The 24543-nt window shown below is 36.3% G+C and overlaps 2 protein-coding genes across 2 annotated transcripts; one reads left to right on the forward strand and one right to left on the reverse strand.

The window, feature by feature from the left end:
- The first annotated feature begins 12092 nt into the window (after positions 1 to 12092).
- LOC110732275 lies at positions 12093 to 14233 on the forward strand. The gene is made up of 4 exons (XM_021912193.1): positions 12093 to 12342; positions 12448 to 12837; positions 13228 to 13554; positions 13629 to 14233. The coding sequence occupies exons 1-4, from the start codon at positions 12093 to 12095 to the stop codon at positions 14231 to 14233; spliced, it is 1572 nt and encodes a 523-aa protein (XP_021767885.1).
- A 3468-nt stretch (positions 14234 to 17701) lies between these two features.
- On the reverse strand, positions 17702 to 21821 carry LOC110729890 (probable 2-oxoglutarate-dependent dioxygenase ANS). Its single transcript, XM_021909679.1, has 4 exons — positions 19851 to 21821; positions 19205 to 19449; positions 18417 to 18750; positions 17702 to 18230 (listed from the first exon to the last, which is right to left on the reverse strand). The coding sequence occupies exons 1-4, from the start codon at positions 20058 to 20060 to the stop codon at positions 17988 to 17990; spliced, it is 1032 nt and encodes a 343-aa protein (XP_021765371.1). The 5' UTR covers positions 20061 to 21821; the 3' UTR covers positions 17702 to 17987.
- Between the last annotated feature and the right edge of the window lie 2722 nt (positions 21822 to 24543).

Genomic DNA, 24543 nt, shown 5'->3' on the forward strand with positions numbered 1-24543 from the left:
TGGGACGTAGGAGGTCCAGCTTATATACTGTGGCTGATCATAGTAAAGTTGACTAAGATTATTATTAAATGATTAGCTTGAAGTAATCTAGTTGTCCAAGTTTGTAAATGTCGAAACTTCTAGATCTAAAATTTTGACTGAAATTGGGGAGTTTTATTTTGTTGTGGTGACTCGCTAGTATTCAGCCCGTATAATTTTCAACCAAAATAGTGGAAAATTAAGAAAGTTTCTAATATGTTGATACGGTAATAATTTTGAGTATACAAACATTTAGGACTACTATGGTCCATATTATAGCTTAGCTAGATTTAAATTTTGTGTAGTGTACATTAACTAACTTCTAATGTAAAAGGAATCCGCCGTATTTTTTACTGATATTGTGTTAAACAACTACTATATATATGTCTATATGGTTTATATTTTTTTACTGCTTCATTCAACTACTCAATGACAATTTGATGTGTGGCTTGCCACACCATATCGGACTTTTTACTAAATTGAGTTTTGTTGGCAAATTATTTACCAAATTGGTCTCGTGGCAAAAGTATTTTCCAAACTAAGCTTTTGGGGTAAAACACTGTCTCGGACAGCGTTTTATACCGTGATTTTTAAAAAAAAATCCAAGAAGTAAAACGCTGTCTCAGACAACGTTTTACCCGTTTGACTTTTTTCTCAAACTTCGTATTTCATATTTTATCAAAAAAAAAAAAAAAAAAAAAACCCAATAAACGCTGCCTCAGGCAGCGTTTATTGTACAGAATAAAACGTAGGCTGAGGCAGCGTTTTCCTCCGTACAATATTGCGGGACTTATATCGAATTGCAGCTGCGTTTAATTGGGAATAATACTTTTGCCGTTTAATTCTTTAAGTAAAACGCTGTCTCATGCAGCGTTTTACTTTTTACATACACAAAATATGTGTATTCCAATATATTTTAGCAAAATACATACAAAAAAGTCAATTAACCATAAAACGCTGTCTGAGATAGAGTTTTATGTCTTGAATTTTTTTAAAAAAAAACTGGGTGTAAAACGCTGTCCGAGACAACGTTTTACCCTAGAAGCTTAGTTTGGGAAATACTTTTTCCACGAGTCCAATTTGGTAAATACTTTGCCAAAAAAAGCTCAATTTGGTAAAAAGTCCCACCATATCCGCTTATAAAAAAAACAAATTAATCCCCTATATCACTGACCAATTAACCCCTATAATACTGACGAAGTAAACCCCCATGATGATTGGCCACACGATGTGACCAACCATAATAATAATAATAATAATATGATATTAATAAGGGTTTTTTGTCATAAACTACCTAATAAAACCTAGAATTTGTGAGAAACTACCTAATAAAAAAGATGTTATAAATAACTATACCTATAAAAGGTAAAATGTTGTAAAAGACTACTTTTGGCCGGATTTCAACTGTTGACCTAATTTTTCGACGTTGACCCACCATAAAACACCCCCAGAACCACCTGCTTTCATCCCTAAAACCAACACAAGTCGCTTGAGATTGCCTCTATCAAGTCGAAACCACCTTCAGTTCCAACCCCAAAGCGAGCGATTTCGGGGGGGGGGTTTGTGAGTCAACACTGGAAAAATTGGTCAATGGTGGAAATCCGGCTAGAGGTACGTAGTCTTATACAACAATTTAATTTTTATTAGGTAGTTTCTTACAACATCTTTTATATTAGGTAGTTTTTCACAAATTTTGAGTTTTATTAGGTAGTTTCTAACAAAAAATCCAAATAATAATAATAATAATAATAATAATAATAATAATTATCTAATATATATAAATGTACGTGTTAATTATAAAAACGAAAGAATTATGAATGAATTTATTAAATAACGGGAATGGCCAAATTTTCTATAGTTTGATGGTTATAATTTCCTATATCAGAGTTAGTACGCAAAATCACTCAAGATTAAAGAAAGGCCCGAATAAATTGATTAGAGAGTCCCCACACCTAAAGAGCTATTGATTAAAGAGTCCCCACACCTAAAGAGCTCAATATTAAATTTTAATCTCACAACAATTTCATGGTCGTAAGATACAAATCTTTATTTTCATTTCATATCTCCGCTCAGCTTTACTTAATACGAGTATTTGTAATCTCGTATAATGATCGAATATAATATTAATGGAAAACATTTTTTATAAAGTAAGAGCGTATAGGAGCGAAGCCAGGCCAGGATGCTTTGACTGGGGCCCGGCCTGTGGCTCAAAATCGCCCATTAAGGAAGAAGGCAAATTAAAGCTTGTGATTTTGCTTGCCAACAAATTAAGGGAAAAGGCAACCTCGATCCCGTTAATTTTATATTCCTAAATTCGTCACTGCGAGTGTACGAGTATAATATTAAGTAACAATGTAATTAAGGTCAGATGAATAACATGTAATAACATGAATGATATCCTCGTGGTATGGACTTGAATAAATCTTCAGTCATCCCTGCAAAAGAGTAAAAAGAGGCGTCATACTTTTCAATATTAAGACTTCTTCTGTCATTAATTCAGCATATCATACTACGTAGTAGATAATATCATCATAGTTTAATAATTATTTCGATACGCGAAGATTTTATGATCGCAAGAAGCAACAAAGGTCGTATATTGCGGGCTAAACAAAATTATTGTAACCCCTAAACCTCATGTAACGTAAGAGTAATTAATTCTTAATGAGGTAAGTTAATTATGTAGCCATAATTTGTAGAAATAGATGTACATTTGGTAGATGATTTTCCGCAACCTAGGATGATTCTCCGCTATATTTCACCTAATGTGGTTGACTCATAACTAATTGATAAGATTATTAGAAGGTTCTGAGTGTTGTCGGGCTATAACCTAGAAAACTGTACACTACAAATCAACTTGAATGTAAACTACTTGTGTTTGTGCTTTCCTCATGTATGGATTCACGATGAACAACACAATATGGAAAAAATAAATAAAAAATCTCCAGTTATATAATGTATTTTCCACTTAATTTATATCCAAACATCAAAATAATAATTTCTCCGTTTCACTTTGTTAGTCTCATATGCTAATTTGGGCGTTTTAAAATGATGTACCCATGTAGGATATATTCCTAACATTATTATAGGGTGAATAATTTTCATAGTTTGTGAATAACTAATCTAATTAGGTGTTTAAAGAGTCAAATAATTCTGATTGGTTAATATATGTGCTAGTGGATTGCTGACGTGGCAAATTCTTCCAATCAAGATTTATTATAGGCGATATAATTACAGCCAATTCTTATAAATAAAACAAATAAAACAGAATAAGACAAAATATTAATTACAAAGCTGCAATCAAATTCCAAATTATAAGGATGCTTACTTTTCTTATTTTAAGTGTTTGATTCCAAAGGAAACTAACTAACAAAGTGAACCGGAGAAAGTACTGCTTACCTAATTTTTTAAATGATTATACGTTATCGACGTCTTTTTTCTTATAGCCACTTTCATGTTTTCACACTCTCTTTCTTAAACCACTTTTTTTTTTTTACCTCTCATTCACCAAATTTTGCTTTTTAGTATGTTTTTATTAATATTTGTGCATATAGTAAATGGTAAAATAATCAAATAGAAAGGGGCATTTTAAGTGTGATAAATAAAGCAAGACAAGATAACAAATCTTACATAGCGTGGGTCTCGTGGTATTATAATACCTTCGATTTATTAATTTTTTTTTGACCAATATGTAATAAAGAAAAAATGAGAATCATTTTCAAGTAAAGACCCAAATTGAAAAGTCGAAAAAATTTATAAAATGGAGGGAGAAGCGTATTTTCTCTTTTCTCATTTAATTCTAACCTTATATTGACTTTTAGCTACATTTTAATTAATTTTTAAGACAACATCACATATTAATGTATGTATCTTAGTATGAGCTTATTTAGAAAGCGTGTAAAAGAGAGTCTCGATTTGAGGTATTACATGTAGCATACGAAGTGTATATACTCCGTATATTTTATATTATTATACTGTGTACGTATAATTGTTACAATATCAATCGTATATTTTTATGCTGATGTACCTTGATTTTATTTATAGAGGTGTTAACAATGTACGTTTAATAACATGTTATTCAAATTCTAATTATGACAGAGATGTTGACCGCCGTAAAAGATCTATGGCGTGTAATGTTTTCACTCTTGGTTCATAGTTCTGGTGTTAGTTGGAAAGATACTTAGCAACCTACAATGAAATTGTCTATTGTAGATTACATGCCATGATGTTAGTGTTTTGGGTTTACATCAACATCATTTTATGGAATAATGTGATAGTTTGAGTACAATGTTGTAATATAAAGAGGGTCTAGAATAAATAGTCAACAAAATATAAAAGAGAAGAGAAAATAACACTCAAAAATTTTCGGTGTGGCGTGATATTAATCACTGACTTGAAACTTGAAAACGAAATCCGGCGCAATCGGGGTGCATAATGGTATTCAACGGTATGTTTCCTAAGGTTACACACACCACTCCCACACAAAGGCACACACTTTTGGGTGGGAGGTTGGAGACTAGTAAACTTATGCCCAAAGAGAGAGTTGTGTTTAGCTCAATGTGTTTGATGATTGTGTATTCTGATTTTTCAATCATGAAAATATATAATGATAGATGATGAACAAGTGGATGAATCTAGACATCAAAAGGTGACTAAATCACAATAAACATCCACTTTAATGGAGGGTTACAAGAGAATCCAAGAGATGAAGGAAAAATGCCAAAAGATGAATGTATGTAGACATGAAAAGTCTACTCCACAACCCACTTGTGGGCAATCGTTGTTGGCCACAACCTACTTATGGAGTAGGCTGATTTTTCTTATAAAATAGACATAAAAGTCTACTCTACAACCCACTTGTGGGCAAACGTTGTAAGCCACAACTCCTTGTGGAGTAAACTGATCAACTACTAAAAGCATGGTTTTTACTCTCTTTAATCCAACAATTCCCCACTAAAGGGAGCAAAAACAAAGCCAAAAGATTAAGAAGCAACATATGGGCATAAGAGGAGATGTAGTACATACCACTTAGATATTACATTGGAAATTTGAAATCTAGTGCTTAGTGAAATGAGGCAATGAGATACAAGCATAAGAGTGGACAAACCTTGAAACCCTTACACCCTTGATCAAAGAGTGGACTAACCTTGAAACTCTAAGACTTAACTCAAGACCCCCACAACACACACATCACTCCATAATTTACATAATATCCGCGAAAGGATGTACTATTTATAGCCAAGTACATTCACCTTAGGTCTAGTGGATGCTCTAGAAAATCGGTCAAGGTCTTCGAAGATGGCTAGTCTTCACAACCACATAGGTGAGTCCAAAAATACGTCTCAATAGCTTAAGGACTCATTAAGAGTTAATACTCAACCTAGCAAATATACAACGGTGGATACCACACATCCATTAAGAATTAAACAACTCAACCTTATACTTGCATTACAAACTCTATCACCATAGGAACTTGGACAAGTGTAATGCTTTACATGGCCTTAAGTCCAATTCCCCTCGATGATTCTTCAACTTGTTTTCTTGCTAACCTTTTCGTCAAAGGATCCGCCAAGTTCATTTCGGACCTCACAAAGTCCAATGCAATCACTCCATTCTTGAGCAATTGTCACACTACTTTGTGTCTCATACGAATATGTCTCTTCTTGCCATTGTAGTTGCTATTGTTGGCAACTCCAATTGCAACTTGAGTATCACAATGTAAAGATACCGGAGATGAAGTATTCCCCCCACAATGGTATGTCGGCTAGGAGGTTCCTAAGTTACTCCGCTTCATGACCTGCCAACTCAATAGCAATCAATTTAGATTCCATGGTGGAGCGAGCTAGACGTGGTTGTTTTGAGGACTTCCATGAAATAGCACCTCCACCTAAAACAAAAACATACCCACTAGTAGAAGAAACTTCATTATTATCAGTTACCCAATTAGCATCACAATATAATAGCCTTCTAAAACGTTAGAAAAGCGATTAAAATGCAAACATACCTCCATGGTACCCTTAAGATACCTAAGTAACCGACGAAGAGCAATCCAATGACTTTGACTTGGATTGTGAGTATATCTACTAAGTCTATTCACCGCATACGCAATATCGGGTCGTGTACAATTCATCAAAAACATCACACTACCAATTACCTTTGCATATAAATCTTGAGATACACTAGGACCCTTGTTCTTCATTAACTTCATGTTGGGATCATATGGTGTCTTGCTAGGTACAACATCAAAAGAGTCAAATTTCTTAAGAATCTTTTCCACATAGTGAGATTGACTCATGGAGAATCCGTTCTTGGTTTTCCTTAAACGAATTCCAAGAATAACATTGGCTTCTCCCAAGTCCTTCATCTCAAACTTAGTAGAAAGTAAGGCCTTAGCATCATTCAGAACATCAAGATTAGTACTAACAATAAGCATATCATCAATATATAAACAAATTATCACACATGATGAACCAAACTCCTTAGAGTACAAACAAGAATCCGAAGAATTAGTCACATAGCCACAACTCTTAAGAGTACTATCAAACTTTTCAAACCATTGTTTAGGAGCTTGCTTAAGACCATAAAGAGACTTTTTAAGCTTACACACTTTGTGTTCTTGTCCCTTCACCACAAAACCTTCTGGTTGAGTCATATAAATTTCTTCATCAAGGTCTACATTAAGAAAAGTTGTTTTGACATCCATTTGGTGAACCACTAAGTTATGGATTGCCGCAAGGGCTACCAAGGTTCTAATGGTGGCAATCTTAGTCACGGGAGAATAAGTGTAACGAAATCTATACCTTCTTTTTGGGTGAATCCTCTAATGAAAAGTCTAGCTTTGAATTTATCTATGGTCCCATCCGGCCTAAGTTTCTTCTTGAAAATCCACTTACAACTTATAGGATTAGAACCCTAAGGCAAGTCACAAAGATCCCAAGTGTGATCGGACATAATAGAATCAAGTTCACTCTTAATAGCTTCTTTCCAAAAACTATCATTTATGGACCTCATTGCCTCATCATAAGTCTTAGGATCTTCTTCTAAAAGAAACAAAGACACAACATGCTCACTTAAAGAATTCACATCAAAGTCTTCTACCACAAAAGAAGTCAATAAATCCGGTCCAAAGGAAGACTCTACTCTAGGCCTCTTACTTCTCCTAGGTTCAACTTCTACCACTTTGGTAGAGGAAGAGGGGAGACAAGAACTAGGGATAGAATCAACAAGAGGCACATTCATACTTGACTCGCTAGCATGCACATCAACATTAGAAGACAAAGACTTGTTCATAGGAAAACTATGCTAAAAAAATACCGCATCTCTAGCTTCACAAATTGATTTATCACTTAATAACATGAATATATAGGCTGCACTATTATGAGCATATCCAATGAACACACAATCAAAAGTTTTAGACCCGATAGTGGTTTTCATAAAATCCAGAAAGGCAACCTTAGCCAAACACCCCCACACTTTCAAAATTTTAAATTTGGACTATAGCATTTCCAAAGTTCATAGGGGTTTTGTCCAACTTCTTATGGGGCACTCTATTAAGTACATAACAAGCGGAAAGAACCGCTTCTCCCCACAAGTTATCGGGCAAACCGGAACTAAGAAGCATAGCATTCATAGTCTCTTTCAAAGATTTATTTTTCCTTTCGGCAACACCATTTGATTAGGGTGTGTAAGGTGCACTTGTTTCATGTATGATACCATTGGCCTCACAAAATCTTCTAAAAAATGCACTTTCGGCTTCATCTTTTGTTTTAAGCAAATACACTTTAGTAAATCGAGAAAATTCATCAACGAAAGTAATGTAATAATTTTTTCCACCCCTACTAGTGCATTTTTTAAAGTTCGCTGAATCCGAATGAATCAATTCTAATAGTTTAGTACTTCTTGAGACCACTTGCTTAAACGGTTTCTTAGTATGTTTGGCCTCAACACAAATTTGGCATTTATCAAATTTATCATCCATTGAAAAATTAATCAAATACATGTCCTTCAATTTTTCAAGTAAGAAGACTTAAGGTGGCCTAAACGATTGTGCCAAACATCCAAAGACTCAACAATATAAGCAAAAGAAGTACTATTGTTCTCATTCATAACATTCAACACAAACAAACCATTATTGAGGTAACCTTTCCCAACAAAGTCACCATTCTTAGACATTACAATCTTTTCAGCCTCAAAGACAAGTTTTAGGCCGTCTTTGTTGAGAAGGGCTCCCGAAATAAGATTTCTCCTAAAATAAGGTACATACGCATTGTTTAAAAACAAAGTTTTTCCGAAGGTGAGTTGAAGATGGACCTTTCCTTTGCCAAGGACTCCAACCGTGCTTCTATTTCCCATGTAAACATGATCGTCGTCGGTTCCATCTTCAAACTCAGTCATCAAAGCCTTGTTAGCACAAAAATTCCTTGATGCTCCGGTGCCCAAAATCCACTCAATTTTATTCTCCACCAAGTTGGCTTCAACCACCACCATCGCAATGATATCTTCCTTTTCAACAATGTTGGCTTGGGAGGTATTGCCATCCTTCTTGGCTCCATGCCTTTGGTTGCATTGGTATGCCTTGTGTACTATGATTTCACACACATAGCATGCTCCCTTAGGCTTTTGAATTTTGTTGTTATGAGTGAAATTTCCTTTGGACTTGTTGTTTCCCTTCTTCATATAATTTTTCCAGTTTTTAGACACGTTCAAAGAAGATTCAACAAGATTAGATTTAGAAGAATTAAGAGACAAATTTTCAAACTTATACTTAAGGAGATTAGCCTCTTTGGTCCTCATGTGGCTAATGAGATCTTGAAGTGTCATGTCCTTTTTCTTGTGCTTCAAGGAATTGCGGTAGTCATTCCAAGATGGAGGAAATTTCTCCAAGAGAACATTGGCTTGAATAGTCTCACACGTCTTCATGCGTTCACCAAGAATTTCGATCACTAAGTTTTCATAGTCATGGACTTGACCCATGATTGGCTTCTCATCATCCATCTTGAAATTGATCCATGTGCCCACAACGTACTTTTTCTTTACCGTATCATCCAAACCATATTTCTTCTCCAAGGAATCCCAAATGACCTTACTTGACTTGAAATTGACAAACAAGCAAACAAGGTGTTGTTCATATGATTGAGAAGATGACCACGAACTAGCTTGTTGTCCTTTTCCTTCTTCTTCTTAGCTTCCGTGATGGTTGTTGTAACGGCGGTCGTAGCGGTAGCGGCTTGTTCTTCTGCCCTTTAAGCACCTCAATGATGTCTTCATATAGCACATAATCTATTTCAATTTTTTCAAAGAATATTAGTAACTTTTGAGACCATCTCATACAGTTGTTACCATCAAGAGGCTCCAACTTAGAGAGGTCGGGAAATGTCTTGTTCCTAACACTAGTTGCAATAGACATTATTTCGTTTTCAAATTGTTGTAATATAAAGAGGGTCTAGAACAAATAGATAACAAAATGAACAAGGGAAGATAAAATAAAACTCAAAGAAATTTCGGTGTGGTGTAATAATAATCACTGACTTGAAAACGAAATTCGACGCAACCGGAATGTACAATTGTATTCGTCGGTACGTTCCCTAAGGTTACACACACCACTCTCACACAAAGGCACTTTTGGGTGGGAGGTTGAAGACTAGTAAACTTATGCCCAAAGAGAGAGTTGTGTTTAGCTCAATGTGTTTGATGATTGTGTATTCTGAATTTTCAATCATGAAAATATATAATAAAAGATGATGAACAAGAGAATGAATCTAAACATCAAAAGGTGATTAAATCACAATAAACATCCAATTTAATGGAGGATTACAAGAGAATCCAAGAGATGAAGGAAGAATGTCAAAAAATGAATGTATGTATACATGAAAAGTCTACTCCACAACCCACTTGTGGACAAACGTTGTAGGCCACAACCTCCTTGTGGAGTAAACTGATCAACTACCAAAAAGCATGGTTTTTACTCTCTTTAATCCAACATACAATATATACTATGTCTAACCAAGAATTAATTTCATCATGGGAGGACTAATTACATTTATGTGAGATATGTTTTCCTATGAAATGAGAAAAGGATTAAGGCGAGCATCAGAGCAAAGGTGGGTATTGCTGATAATCGTCCTGCTAACTTGTTCACCAAGCTAGTTCCACAAACCAAGTTTCAACATTGTTTGGACTAGCTTAGCTTAGTTAAGGGTTAGATGTTATTATTAAGTGCCTTTAGGGGTAACACCTACCTAAGTTGATGTAGGGGAGTGTTTATCGTATACGAAGTACAATATTTGGTATTATTACGGTGCATATGGTATATTTGTTTTCAGTGAGAGAACTCAAGTTAATTTAGGTGGAGATTTATTTGAACAAAAACCTTTCTGCACGTTCGATGTATGATAATATTACTATACATCGAGGTAACTGTTACGGAGTATTGAATTTAGGGTAAATTTTTAGAATTTTTTGGATAACTTTTGTCAATAAATCATAAATAACTTTAATTTATATTAGGGTAATTGGGTAACTTATATATAATGATAAACTTTCATTCATTACAGGATAACTTTTGATCATTTTAAAGTAACTTTAGTGAATTGCTATTCGTCGCTCCCAAATTACAAGGCGTCGCTCCCATTTTGAAATGAAATGACCATTTTGCCCTTTTCATTAGTGGGGCTATATAAGGGTCAACACTTGGTTCCCGAGCAATTTAATATTAATCCCGACACCCTACATTCACCACTTGCTTAAAAAAATTACAGAGTCCCAAAATTCCTGAGACCCACCAACAAAAACCCGAATTTTTTAAATAATTTATAAAGTTTTAACGACGGGTTTAGGACGATGGACAACGACAACGATCGTACACCGGAGGCATCGTCGGAGGAAAATGTAAGTCGTCGAACTTTTTTTTTTTATTTTTTGAAAATTGGACATTCGCCTAAAATTGTTGGATCCTCCATGATGGATCCGCCTGAAATTTCCAGATCCACCATGGAAGATCTGGAAGTTCTAGGCGGATATAGACATTCGCCTAGAATTTTCGGATCTTTCATGGTGGATCTGTAAATTTCAGGCGGATCCACCATGGAGGATCCAACAATTTTAGGCGGATGTCCAATTTTCGTTTTTTTTTTTTAATTAATGTAATCTTTGTATGATATTTATATGTTTTATTGTGATTATTATTATTTTGGTGATAATTTGAGTAATTAGTATTATTAGTGAATATTTGTTATTTTTGTGATATTAGTTAATGTTAATGTTAGTTAATATTATTTTATTGTTGTGATATTAGTTAATGTTATGATATTAATTAACGTGATAATATTAGTTAATGGTTGTGATAATGTTGTGATATTAGTATTATTATTGTTTTGTATTATTGTTGTTATTGTTATTAATATGTCGCGCGAAATATGTCGTTGTTATTAGGGGGATTATTGTTGATGATGTTGTTGTTTTATAGTTTTAAATTTATTACTATTGTGATTAGTAATATTATGAAATTTTTTGTGTTTTCTTTTATAGGATTTGGACTTTGAAGACGGAGGTGACGGTGTGAATTATAGTGCGAATTTTGTCACGGACACGTTTTTTCCAACGTTTGATGATGCAATTAAATGGGCGGATGCTGTTTCCATAAATCCTAGATTTATTTTGGTTAAATAGTCTTACAACAAAACTAGAGATGGTAGGCCGTATCGATGTTTGAGATGTGATCGGGGACGAAAGAGCAAGCCGAGAGATTTGGAGGACGCAATTCGAAAGGACACAAAGACCAAAGCTAATGGTTGTCCTTTCTACATCAAGATATATTACGAGTTCATCACCGATAGTTGGAAGATCCGGGCAAAAAATGATGCAACTAGGACTCATAACCATCCAATGATTGTGTATCAGGAGGGTCATCGTAAAATTAGTGACTTGAGCCCGGATGCGAAGAAGGTTGTGCGTGACATGACAAAGTCCAAGTTTGCACCGCGTAACATCATGGCGACTATTGCAGAGCAATTTCCTGATGATCATCCAAACATCAGACACATTTACAATTGCCGGAATGACTTGATCTGAGAACGGAGATGTCTGATGGGAGAGGAGTTGTTCAGCAATTTCTTCATTTGGCGAGACAGAGTCAGTATATTTATTGGGTCATGTCTAATGATCTTGGCGTTCTACAGCATGCATTTATGGTGCACCCAATCACGGCAAACATACTACACACATACCCACATGTGATCGGTATGGATTCGACTTACAAGACCAACCGATACGGGATGCCGTTCTTTGAGATACTTGGTGTGACACCGACAAATCAGAATTTCCTCGTCGGTTATGTGTTCATGTGGAACGTGTGCACAGCAAGCTATCGGTGGGTTTTGCAGAGATTAAGATAGTTGATTGGGTATGATAAGGAACCCTTAGTATTTTTGACAGACCATGAGCTTGGCCTCTATGCGGCATTGAGAGAAGTGTTTTCGGGGACGTCGCATTTACTTTGTCGATGGAAAATTAACAAAGATGTGGAGGCTCGGGTCACTGATATGTTCAAAAACAAGAGGATCAGTGCGACTTTCAAAAACGACAAATGGAAACGTATCATGGATGCTACAACCGAGGCGGATTATAATGCTGATGTCGATACAATGAAAGCTCGGTGGGCAAGTTATCCGGCAGTGATTAGTTATGTTGAGAGAACATGGCTTTGTCATAAAACCAAATTTGTGACATTTTGGACGAACCAAGTTCTCCACTTAGGTAACACGAGTACTTGCAGAGTTGAGAGCCAACATTCGGCCGTGAAGATGTGGTGTGAATCTTCGACAGGTTCGTTGTCATTAAGTTGTAGTTGATGTATTTACTTTGTTTTAGTTATTTTAATTATAAATCATAACGGTTTTTTATAATTTTAATCAACGGCAGGTTCTTTGGATACCGTATAGGCCCGGTTACATTGTCATATTGGTAATCAGATCATTGCAATTCGTAATGGTTTGGAGGCGTCTAGGTCGAAGATTGGTGAGAAGTACAGACAATTTCCACTGTCATGTATTAACGGCAAGGTGTCTCACCATTGTTTGAAAGTTCTCGATGACGAGACGAGAAGGATGAGGGAGCTGAGTTATCAGGTGTATGAGCGTTGTGGATGTGCAATGCGTGTGACCCACGGTTTACCATGTGCTTTCCAGATACATGATTTGCTAGTTGCATAAACAGGCTTGTATATCAGGCAAATTCATCTGCTCTGGAAGACCTTGGTTATCGGTGATGGTATTGATGTACCGGTGTTCGTTAACGACTCGACCGAGGAAGCTGCACATTTTCGTTCCCTGGATGATGAGGTCATTAGTAGTGATCCTGCTATACTTCGAAATGTATCTTGCATCATTGAGGAGGAGTTGCATCCTGATCATTCAAACCTTGAAGATCCACATGTAAACCACAACGTTCGAGGTCGACGAAGGAACAATGATACAAGACGTGATCCTTGTTATTTCGAACATGTCAACTGTGAAAACAATCAACATGGTGCACAGCAAACAGGTACGACTGGCTATTGTGATTTACACGTATTTCATCTTGTAGCGTACTAATAACTGAACATTAATTTTGTGTAGAAGACCCATCTGACATCAGCCGATGCAGATATTTGCATTTGCTTCCAGGACCAATGTTGCCTTACATCACGGCATGGAAGGATGTCATTGGTGATGGTAACTGTAGCTTTCGTTATGTGGCCGACTTCTTCTTCGGTGATCAAGCGCAATGGTTTGACACTCGGGAAATAATAGCAAACGAGGTCGCCGCTCATCCATTCCTGTACGAAAGGATTTACGGGATTGGAAGGGTTCGGATGAACGTGGAACGTATTCGATGGGACGGTGGGGCGGTTGATTCACGGCAATGGATGGTTGCAATTCAACATTTATTTCCTATTGCTACTTGGTTCAACGCAAGGGTTATTATTCTTGGTGTAGGCACCGTACCAACCTGCTACTACCCATGCCTCATGATCTTACCGTTGCGGGCACGAAACACGGTCAGGGCACCCGCCCGAGAGTTTGTGATCGCTACAGTTGGGGGGTCACATTTCATCCGTATTGATCTTGCAGAAAATTCACCTCTTCCCCTGATTGCAGGATGGTGGAACGAGCACCACGAGCCAAGTGTTGATGGATGGGATCAGCAAATGAAGTTAGAAGGAACATGTGGGATGCATTAATTAGGCAGTGAACTCATTTATGTACTTTCACTTAGGTTGAACAATTGTAGCTATGTAATATAAATCAATAAAATTAATTAAACAAAGTTTCAACAAAACTAAATATGAAAGTGTCCAGTTCTTAAATTACATGTCGAATACAAAGTAGTATAAAACAATAAGTACATAACAAGTAATATAAAACTAAAAGACAAGTAATTCACAACCCCATCATCGCCTTCCAGTCATCTCGGAGCTGCTCAGCCATTGCCCTTGTTCCACGCGACATGTTAGGATACTCATCTAGTGATATGTTGATAATCTCCATGGACCGACCCATCCACTGCAAATAAGAGAACAACATATTATAGAAATTACAATTTTTTGAAGTGGTATTTATAGTATAATAAAACACAACTACTTACATAATCCGTGTTAATCCTCTTAGGTAGTCTGGTACTCCCATCTGATGACCCACCAAGAGAAAAATGAGGATGAGAAAATCGGTACAGCACTGCATGTAACCGGGAGCGACCGTAGGAGCTCCACTACCAAGTGTGGTGAGGGGACCTAAAATAACACTGAAAAAAGAACCAAGGACAAACTGAGTCCACATCACAGATGTCATCTCGGTCGGAAAGTCTACCCGATACATCTTCAAGTTCGTCGGTCTCTTGGCCTTCTCAGGCTTGATAATGGTCCTTGGAATGTCCTGCACGAATCCAAGTTTTCGAACCACTCGTTCAGGCATGTATGGCTCAATGATGCTACGGTACTGGATGCAGCCAATAAAAAGAGTGGCTGGCACGCATCGTGCAGGATCAACTCCGTGCGGTAGCCAGTTAACCTCATTGTCAGTCAGGTGATCTAATCTAGCACGAAAACGAGGAGGCGCTCCATGCTCTTGTTGGGGCATCCCGATCTAACATCCTAAGCAGACGCACGAGGAATGCTAAGCTCCCTCGTCAAGGTACCTTGCTGAGGCCGAAAGCACGGAAAGTACTCGTAGATCCACGCCTGCAGAAGCGTGAGACAATGAATCAGCATCTTTTCGTGATGATGTACCCAACTGCCGATACAGCTATGCTAGAGCAGCTAAACCCCAAGAGAACTTATTAATCGTAAGATCATCAACAACAAGCTCGTTGAGGAAGGAAGGATGAGTACGGTTACCACTCTTGTCCAAAAACAGACATCTGCCTAGTACTAACCACATGTAGGCACTATAATGGACACTGAAGGGCCTCTGCGCCTCCAAGGTCGAGTCCATAATCCTCTCGGTCAACACCCCACTACCCTGCCAAATGGTTTTAGTACCGCACTTCTTATTCAGCTCTTCCGCAGTCATATCCATGGTAACCGAGCACGCGTCCCGTATGACTTCCGTGTTAGGAGTAGTGGAAACCATGGAACCATCAACACGAAGCCCAAGAATATGGTACACATCGTGCAGCATGATCTTGATCTCCCCAAATGGAATATGAAACATGTTCGTATCTAGCTGCCATCTCTCAACAAAAGCAGAAATCAACGGCTAATCAAAACGCCTAAACATGATCCCGGGTAAGTGAGACAGACCACTGCCATCAATTAATTCCAGGTGCTCCTGTGCAAGACGACCTCGCCAGTTAACCAATTTAGAACACAACTGTATCCTGCTCAAACAGCGCAAAATATTACGCTCCTGCCCGCCCCATGCATATGCAGCCACGTGACAACCAAAACTAGGGATAGCAGTACCATCCTCAAGACCACCTGGCATCGGCTGCTGCACTACCCATGTCTCTGCTGAGTTGGTAGAAGGCTGACTCGCTTGACTACTACTAACAAATCTCCCATGCTGACCCCTATATACTGTATGATAATTCTGAGGGTCATACTCTTCATCTCGATTAGCATGACTTGTCCGCTCTTCGTCCTCATCGTCAGATGTAGGCACTCCACCCGACGAGTACATGGGGAGGCTCCCTTGTGACTGATGCTCCCCCGACCAAGTACCAAGAGACCCATATTGCTGCTCATGATGAACGGTGCCCCCGTATTTACTGAAAAACTTGACTCCCTCCTAACAGACGCATTCAAACGTCTTGATATTGCATGATGAGCACCTGAACCCTCAATCTACATTATATAAGTACAAAATCAAATATCAATAATAATTACAAATATAAATATGATATTGAAATTGAACAACTAATATTCAAATTCAAAAAAAAAATTCAAAAAAAAAAACCAAATCATAATTACAATAATAACAATAGTAATAACAATAACAATAATAATAATAATAATAATAATAAACCACAAATTTTGCAACATACTACTAACAATATTACAAAACAACAACAACAACAACAATAATGGTAATAATACTAATAACAACAACAATTATAATAATAGTAATATTGCTACTAATAATAACAATCCTAATACTAATTACATTACTAATAATAATAATTTTAATCTGTTATTTAAAAAATATTAATCACGAAAAAAAAATATATTAAGCAAGAAAAAAAACATAAAATTAATCACGAGAAAAAAAAAATTCAGAATAATTTTATTCAGTTATTTAAAAAAATATTAATCACGAAAAAAAAAATATATTAAGCACGAAAAAAAACATAAAATTAATCACGAGGAAAAAAAATCGGAAATTTGGGACATCCGGAAATTTCAGGCGGATGTCTTAAAATTTCCAAAACTTCTTTTTTTTTCCGAATTAACCAATAAATTCCGGAACGTACCTGTTCGCCGCCTCCCATGCCGCCGCCACGACTGCCGTACGTTAACCTGATTCGCCGCCGGTCCGCCATTGTCAGATTTCTTCTACCCTCCTTGGATTGGTGGTGGTTGTGGGTGTTTTTCTTTTGAATTTTCTGTTTTTTTTTTTTTTTTTTTTTGGATTTTCAGATTTTTTTTTTCCTAAATTTCTGATTTTTTAATTTTTGAAGAGAATTTAAAATTTTAGAAAGATAAAATTTTAGAGAGAGAAGTATGAGCGTGAAATGTGTTGTAAGTGTCGTGAGTATTTATATACGAGGGGTAAATACGGAATTTCATGAAAAAAAATGCGAGCGACCCCTTATAATTTGGGAGCGACATTTAACAACACCCTAACTTTATTGTACATCCGTTTTTTTTAAATGTTTGTCTTATTTGAATTGTCTTAAATTTGTTTGCCCCTTACAAGGGCTACGCCACTATGATGTCTCAACACGAGGATCTCGCTGCAGTTTTGTAATTAGGCTTGTTTTTAGGGCCTTTTTCATTTAAATTTTGGGAGTATTATATGCAGTCTTTTAAGTTTCAACTTATCGTTACTTTGTTATATTTTTCTTCTTCAAGATTAGTGCCTTCAACTTCTTCAAGATCAGTGTCTTCAACTTACTTATTTAAATTAAGCACGAAGGCAATCAAATGCCAAGATAATTAACAAAATTATTGCACGACTTAGCACGTTCACGTTGCACGTCCTTTTTAGGCAAGGTATGTATTATGTATGTAAATGTTTTTATTATTTGCCTCCCCACAATAAACTACCTCAAGAATCAAGATGATGTATAATAGACTAAGACTATTCCATTATTACAAGAGGTTGGGAGTGTCAAGGATAGTACCTATTACAATTAATAACAAGTAAATATATAAAACACCAAATCAAATTAAGACACACACATTAGTCCATTACATTATTGAAAATTAAGTGGCTCATCTTTGTGTCCCGATCAACACACAATGAAACAATGTGATAATCATGCACATCTAGAAAATTTCAGTGAATAATCTTCACTATACTGATAGGCCTTTCTCCTGAAGGAATAGATTGTGTGTAAACTTGGCCATAATCCTTGAGCCTTTTGTATAACTGCGGCCTCTCTTCATTGATTAGTTCATCTAGTGGTCCAATCTCTCTGTCTGCACTCGGGATGAAAAGCATTGCTAAGGAGATCCGATCATATTTAGGGTTTACCACCGCCTTGTGGGTTGGACTTTTAAAGATGCCGTTACTTGTTATCTGCAATATTTGATAATAGCTAGTCAAATGCCACGTTGTGTGTTTTGGAAAACATAAAAATTTAATGTTTCAATTGATCACAAAGCCAAATGGGGAGATTAAAAACGAAAGTAGGTCATCTTACATAGTTACAATTTAAATGCAATTAACAAGAGGCACTTGATGAAGTTGTTTTATAGTCCTTACCTCCATCTGATCACCAACAAGGATGGTGATGGCTTGAGGGATGACGGGAACACGAAACCATCGATCATCTTTGACAACTTGAAGACCTTCAACCTCGTTATCTTGCAAGAGCATGGTAATGGCAGTTCCATCTCCATGAGGTTTAAGTCCAACAACTTGATCCGACATCGGGCATCGAGGGTAAAAGTTGAACCTTGCAAATGTCATATCTTCGTTTTCATCTCCCCATAATGCAAGAAAACGGTCTTCTTCTAAATCCAAGGAACGTGCCATAGCTTTTAAGAACGTCCCGAGTATCATTCGGTTCATCTTTGAATAATCATGCAATGTTGTCCTGTGATCATTTATTATTTGATTAATTTTCAATGTAATTAATTGTTAGTTGTTTCATATCATTAGTACAATCAAACATGCATATAAGCAATTTGATTAAAGATTAGAGTAAGATAAAAAGTAATTTAGTTATCAAAATTCTTACAATAGCCTCTAGTATAGCTTGAAAAATGACAATCAAAAGGTTTGATACATGAAGCTTTATGATTGGTTATATTTTCCACATAAGCATTTCTTTAGCTTCTTATCCTCAATATTTATCCTCAATCGGTGTAATTAATGTTAATTTATCCTTAATATTTCCTTTTTTATCTTCTTAGCCCTAGGGTTATGTTTAGTATTTTCCTTTTCTTAATGTTCAAAATATTTAAAATTCATTTATCTTATGTTTTAAAGTCTCAATTTAATTAAAAGATTAGCAACAAACTAAAAATTGTGGGTTCATGTAAAATTACCTAAACTTTTCGGGATTTTTAGGCCAAAATTGAAGTTGGCGCTTGTCCTCGGGATAAACTTGGAGATGAAGCTTGTCATTCCAATTGAGACTTCCACGTTGAACAGCATTTGTATTTCCATAACCTTCCAAGTCTTCTCCCTTTGAGGAGTACTTTTCCTTTTCTTCAAGAGGCAGTTTGAAGAATTGTTTGCTCATTTCTCGTACCTCGTCTAGTATTGAAAGTGGTATACCATGATTCACTAGCTATAACTCACAAAATTAAACACAAGTTAGAAACTTAAATTTCATTTAATATATTGTTCCACATATATAGATAGTGAGCTTATTGATATTAGTCATTCTACTTTCTAATGCAGGGAACCTAAATCTACGTTAATCATATTACGAAGTACTTCTTAAATCTTAATACAAAATTGTGTATAACTATTTTTTTTTCTAAAAATCATCAACTACATAATGTTTCCTTTATGGTACGTATTATAAAGTGGCTATTACGTTGACATCGTTAATGAAAACATCTAGTATCATAAATACCGTATATGCTTAATGAATTATTGATGAGCTAAAACTAAAATGTGCAAGTGTTCAAGTATATATAAACGGCAGGCCAATTATTAATTAGGGTACGTATATAAATGGCAAACCTGAACACAGCCCCATGAACTGAGAGCGGAGCAAAGCTTTGCAAGCTCATCAGGAGACGACGATGAGAGGAGAGAAAAATCAATCGTCGGAGCATCCATCAACGGAGGAGAGCCATTACCAACTTGGTAGTCATCTTCGGGCTGTATGTAGCCTTTAGGCACCACGCCGCTTTGGAGTATCTCTTGCACAGGCATAAGAGTAGGAGCCATTTTATGTTAAAATTGGAACAAAAAGTTTACGCAAATGAATTTTATTTATAGGACTATGATTTAGAAAGCTAAGGCTGTGATATACAAATGGGATGTTAGGGATGTAAGAGGCTCAGTTTATATAATATGGCTGATTATATACTGTAGCAATTAAAGTGGAAAAACTAAGATTAGGTAGTATGAATTCTATGATCATTAAAATTCCATTTGATGACTAAATATATATTAATTATATGATGGGTTAGCTACAAATGACTGTCATCTATGTTATGCAAAAGTAACTACTGTAGTTTATATTGCCCTTAGGAAGCTAAGTTGTCATTTATTTTATTTTTTTGCATATTTTTGTATTTTTTAGGACAAATAATGTATAGCCATAATTCATATTTTTCCCTTATCATCCAGGCCTATCAGTTCTAAGGACAATCATGCATATAGATTGTTTATAAGGAGAATGTCAAAGTTAACAACTTATCTTAAGAATTTCTCAAACTATTAGCATACGCACCCTTGCTATTGAACATGTATATAATGTACGTAGAAAGACAACCTTGATAGTTAATGGGGTAAGCTAGTAGAGTAGATATTTCAATTCTACGCCAGTGATGTGTGCATCTAGTGTTATTTAATTTCTATCATCTCGTTACTCAATTAAGTTAAAATAATGTACCTATATAATTCTACACCAGTGAATAGTGATATATATGGTGTCATTTCTATCTTCTCGTTACTCAATTAAGTTAAACATGTATTGTATAATTTTCATATGAGTTGAGACATCCTAATCCAGTATGGATACTATTACTATTTTATGAAATGTTGTGTTTATTGTACATCTAAAATAGTACGTGCTTCATATCTCATCAATTTCGATCCAAACATAGGGAGTACAAGTGTACAGCACTACTACAGCTTTAATTTATCATACGTTAATACGTAATTAGGCCATCTATCACTTCCATGTTTTAGTGTTCATAAATAAATACTTGTATATTGTTGCAATGCCAACAAGAAGAAAAAATGTACGTCGAAACATCTAGATGATCTAAATCATCAAATGACATCTAGATGATCTAAATCATCAAATGACATTAAGAGTATGTTTTGGTAGATCGGAGAAGAATTCAACTCGTATAGTTTTCAGGAGGAGAAAATCAAAAGGCTAGTATATATTTGCGTTAGTAAAAAGTGAAAATTGTATCTTCTGGTATACTTGCTACTTTAATATTTCGTATTAGCTTAATTTCAATTCAAACTTAATTGTGCTATGGCTTTTTTTTCCCTTTTTTTGAAGCCTTTTTGTGCTATGACTTTAACCCCTTTATTAATCTAAAACGAGTTTCATTCCAAAAACTTATACTTCCCTTAACCTTTATTAAACTTTTATATTATTTTGACATAAAGTAAATTGAAAATGTCAATGATTAATGTATCCTCGTGACATAGACTTGAATAACATATTTTTCAAGAAAGATTTCTTCAGTCACCAACTCAGCATGACGTAGCGCTTTCGATAAGTAAGGATTTAATGAGCGTAAAAAGGTCGTATTTAGTGTGCTAATTGCTAAACTGTTTTTTTTTTTTTTTTTTTTTTGAGGAAAGCTAAACTGAATAGTTTGTCATTATTGTCAACTCCTTAAACCTCATGCATGAGTAAATACTTCTTAAATTGGCAATATCTTCTAGCCATAAATTGTAGAATTATTCATTCCATGATTTTCCAGCCTCCGCAAAACTGAACCTAATTTGTTTGACTAACAATTTTTTTTGAACTTCCGTTTCATTCATGATACTATATTTCTATGGAATTATTATGGAACGAACTTAAATAGACAATTTTTTTATTTTTTTACTTCTGTTTCATAATAATTGCAATAATTTTTTTATTTGCTAAGAATACACTATTATTTTATTATTTTTCTCTCTTACAAATTTCACTTACAATATTATTGTACAATTTCTCTCTCTAACTAACATTGAAATATATATCCGCTAGCTAAACTTTATATTATAAAATTCTCCTTATAGTTCAATTCATACCCTATAATTTTTACTCTTTGTACACTATTATAGGCATGGACTTGTTGGATGAATTAACACGTACTTCATTATTTTTAATCTCAACATTTAAAATTAAATTTTTTATTTTTTTTTTTAAGACTGAAATTTTAAATTTTGAATTTTAATTTATTCACACATGTATACGCCTTTAATTGTCTTTTATATGATTTACACTTTAGAAAAGATATAAGAAAAGCTATTGCGTGCAGATGTCCGCACGCAAATTTCAGTGCGGCTGACTTGGCTGATATGTTTTACTTGTTGGCTGATATGTTTCATGTGTTGGCTGATATGTTCATTTGTTGGCTGATATGTTTTTTTGTTGGCTAATATATTCTTTTGTTGGCTGATATTTTTTATTTGTTTCTCCTTTTGTTGGCTGATATCAGATATCATTTGGCTTATATGTTTCTTTAGTTGGCTGATATCTATATTTTAATTGTTGGCTTACATGTTTCATTTTGTTGGCTTACCTTTTGCTTTTGTTTGCTGATTTCATCCTTTTGTTGGCTGATATGCTCCATTTGTTAACTGATATGTTCCTTCTGTTGGCTGATATGTATCTTATGTTGGATGATATGTTGCTCTTGTTGGCTGATATGTATCTTTTGTTGGCTGATACGTTTTTATTAATGGCAGATATGTCCCTAATGTTGGCTAATATCAAACATCAATTGGCTGATATGAGTTATTTGTTGGCTAATATGATACTACTATATTTATTTCTTTCTCTCTCCTCTTTCTTCCATTCTCTTTGTTTCTCACGCCACCACCCAAGACCCAACAAACGACGACCCTAACCTCATTCACCCTAACCTCATGCCACACCCAGCCAGCCACCACCCTAACCTTACGCCGCTACCCAACTAACCACCACCCTAACCTACTGTTTCCCCTGCTACGAGCCACCACCCCTCCCCTGCTGTTGCCCGTAGGTCACCACCCCTATCTTGCTACGAGCCACCACCCCTCCCATGTTGCTGCCTTACTACGAGCACCCTGCACAGCCACTCCGCAGCTCCTACCTGCCGAAGCCCAGCCGCAACCACGGCTAGACGCGCAGCCATGCGAAGTGCCCAACCACGCAAACCAGCAGGGAACTCCACCGTACCAGTTGCTGCTTCAAATCTAGGGTTTCAATCGCCGATCGTCATCGTCATCATCCACCATTGCCATCATCGTCGTCTTTGTCTTCATCGTCATCGTCATCTCCTCTCGCACGAAACATTTGGTGCAAACATCCACACCCAATAGTTTGTGAAGATATAACTGTTTCGGGGTTTTCTGATGTCCTGCGGGAGAGTTACAATTCCGGGACTGGTATCCTTGCGCCTGTAACTGCAAAACAACGGAGACTCCTTGTGGTGGGAGTTCCGCCTCCAACGGTCAAGTTAGTACTTGTTTGAGGAGTAATAAATGCGGAAAGTAAAGGTGGGAGATCTGGTTCCTCTAGGGGAGGAGTGATCAATGTGTTTAGACTTCTCTAGGTGAGAGTCATCAATTGTTGAATCCCCTTTAATGAGGATTAATTAAGTATTTATAGTCTTGAGAAGCGTGCCAATCCTAGGTTTAGGTTAACCAGGGCAAATTGGGCTTCTCTCGGACTTTGGGCCTTGGTGGCCATTTTGCCTATTTGGCATATGGGAGGCCACGTGGCGTGGCCTGATTAGTCCATGTTGGACCTCTTACGGTGACAAATGGCGGACGCTGATTGGCCCACGTGGTGGACACGTGGCAGGTCTGGATTGGTCCATTTGTCATGGGTAATTTTTACCCTAAACATTTGCCCCTCGGAAGGAGTAATTTCTCTTTCTAGGAGGGATTGCTCCTTTCGAAAGTTGGACCCTCGAAGCTTTGCTAGGTCGGCATCTTGTCTAGTTCTAATGGGAGATGGACTTGATTAACTTAGAAAATTTTGATACCTTGGGCGGTATGACATTTTCAAAGTTAATCAATCATAATAATGATTGCCGCCGAACTAGACAGATGCCGATTCTTTGCCCCACTATGCAGATAGCCCCTGATCAGGTGGACTGTCAACTATTGCATAAGGGGTAAGCGTTTAGCATTATTCGGCCATTGGCCTCTTTTGATTCAATATACTAAGTTTGGTACTTAGTTTATTTCGTTGGGGGATGGCTGGTCGTTTGCTTTGGTGGCTGCATAGAAGCAGGCGTCAGACGGGACGTCCAACCGAAGTAGCTACACATGTTAGGTTATAGAAGACAGCTTTAAGTATAGCTAACCTAGTAAGAATAGTGGTGCCAAAATGTTTTGGCATGGTTTCATAATATTTGGTGAATTTCACCAAGTTTGATGGGGACAGGTCGTCTGTTTCTGTGAACGGGACGCCTGGCCAGAGTAGCTATGCCTGGGCGGTAGCTTTTGTCAGATCTAGTAGGAATAGTGGTCGAGAGCCCTT

This window comes from Chenopodium quinoa, unplaced genomic scaffold (assembly GCF_001683475.1).
Source record: "Chenopodium quinoa cultivar QQ74 unplaced genomic scaffold, ASM168347v1, whole genome shotgun sequence".
NCBI lineage: Eukaryota > Viridiplantae > Streptophyta > Magnoliopsida > Caryophyllales > Amaranthaceae > Chenopodium > Chenopodium quinoa.

What these genes read in the sequence shown, in the direction of transcription:
- LOC110729890 (XM_021909679.1), bottom strand. Translation starts at nt 20,060, where the DNA reads ATGGCTCCTACTCTTATGCCTGTGCAAGAGATACTCCAAAGCGGCGTG. An exon ending in GTTCATGGGGCTGTGTTCAG is followed by an intron (nt 19,450 to 19,850) that starts GTTTGCCATTTA and finishes TGTGAGTTATAG; the next exon opens with CTAGTGAATCATGGTATACC. An exon ending in TTGTTGGTGATCAGATGGAG is followed by an intron (nt 18,231 to 18,416) that starts GTAAGGACTATA and finishes CAAATATTGCAG; the next exon opens with ATAACAAGTAACGGCATCTT.
- LOC110732275 (XM_021912193.1), top strand. Translation starts at nt 12,093, where the DNA reads ATGTCTGATGGGAGAGGAGTTGTTCAGCAATTTCTTCATTTGGCGAGA. An exon ending in AAATCAGAATTTCCTCGTCG is followed by an intron (nt 12,343 to 12,447) that starts GTTATGTGTTCA and finishes TATTTTTGACAG; the next exon opens with ACCATGAGCTTGGCCTCTAT. An exon ending in GTGGTGTGAATCTTCGACAG is followed by an intron (nt 12,838 to 13,227) that starts GTTCGTTGTCAT and finishes TTGCATAAACAG; the next exon opens with GCTTGTATATCAGGCAAATT.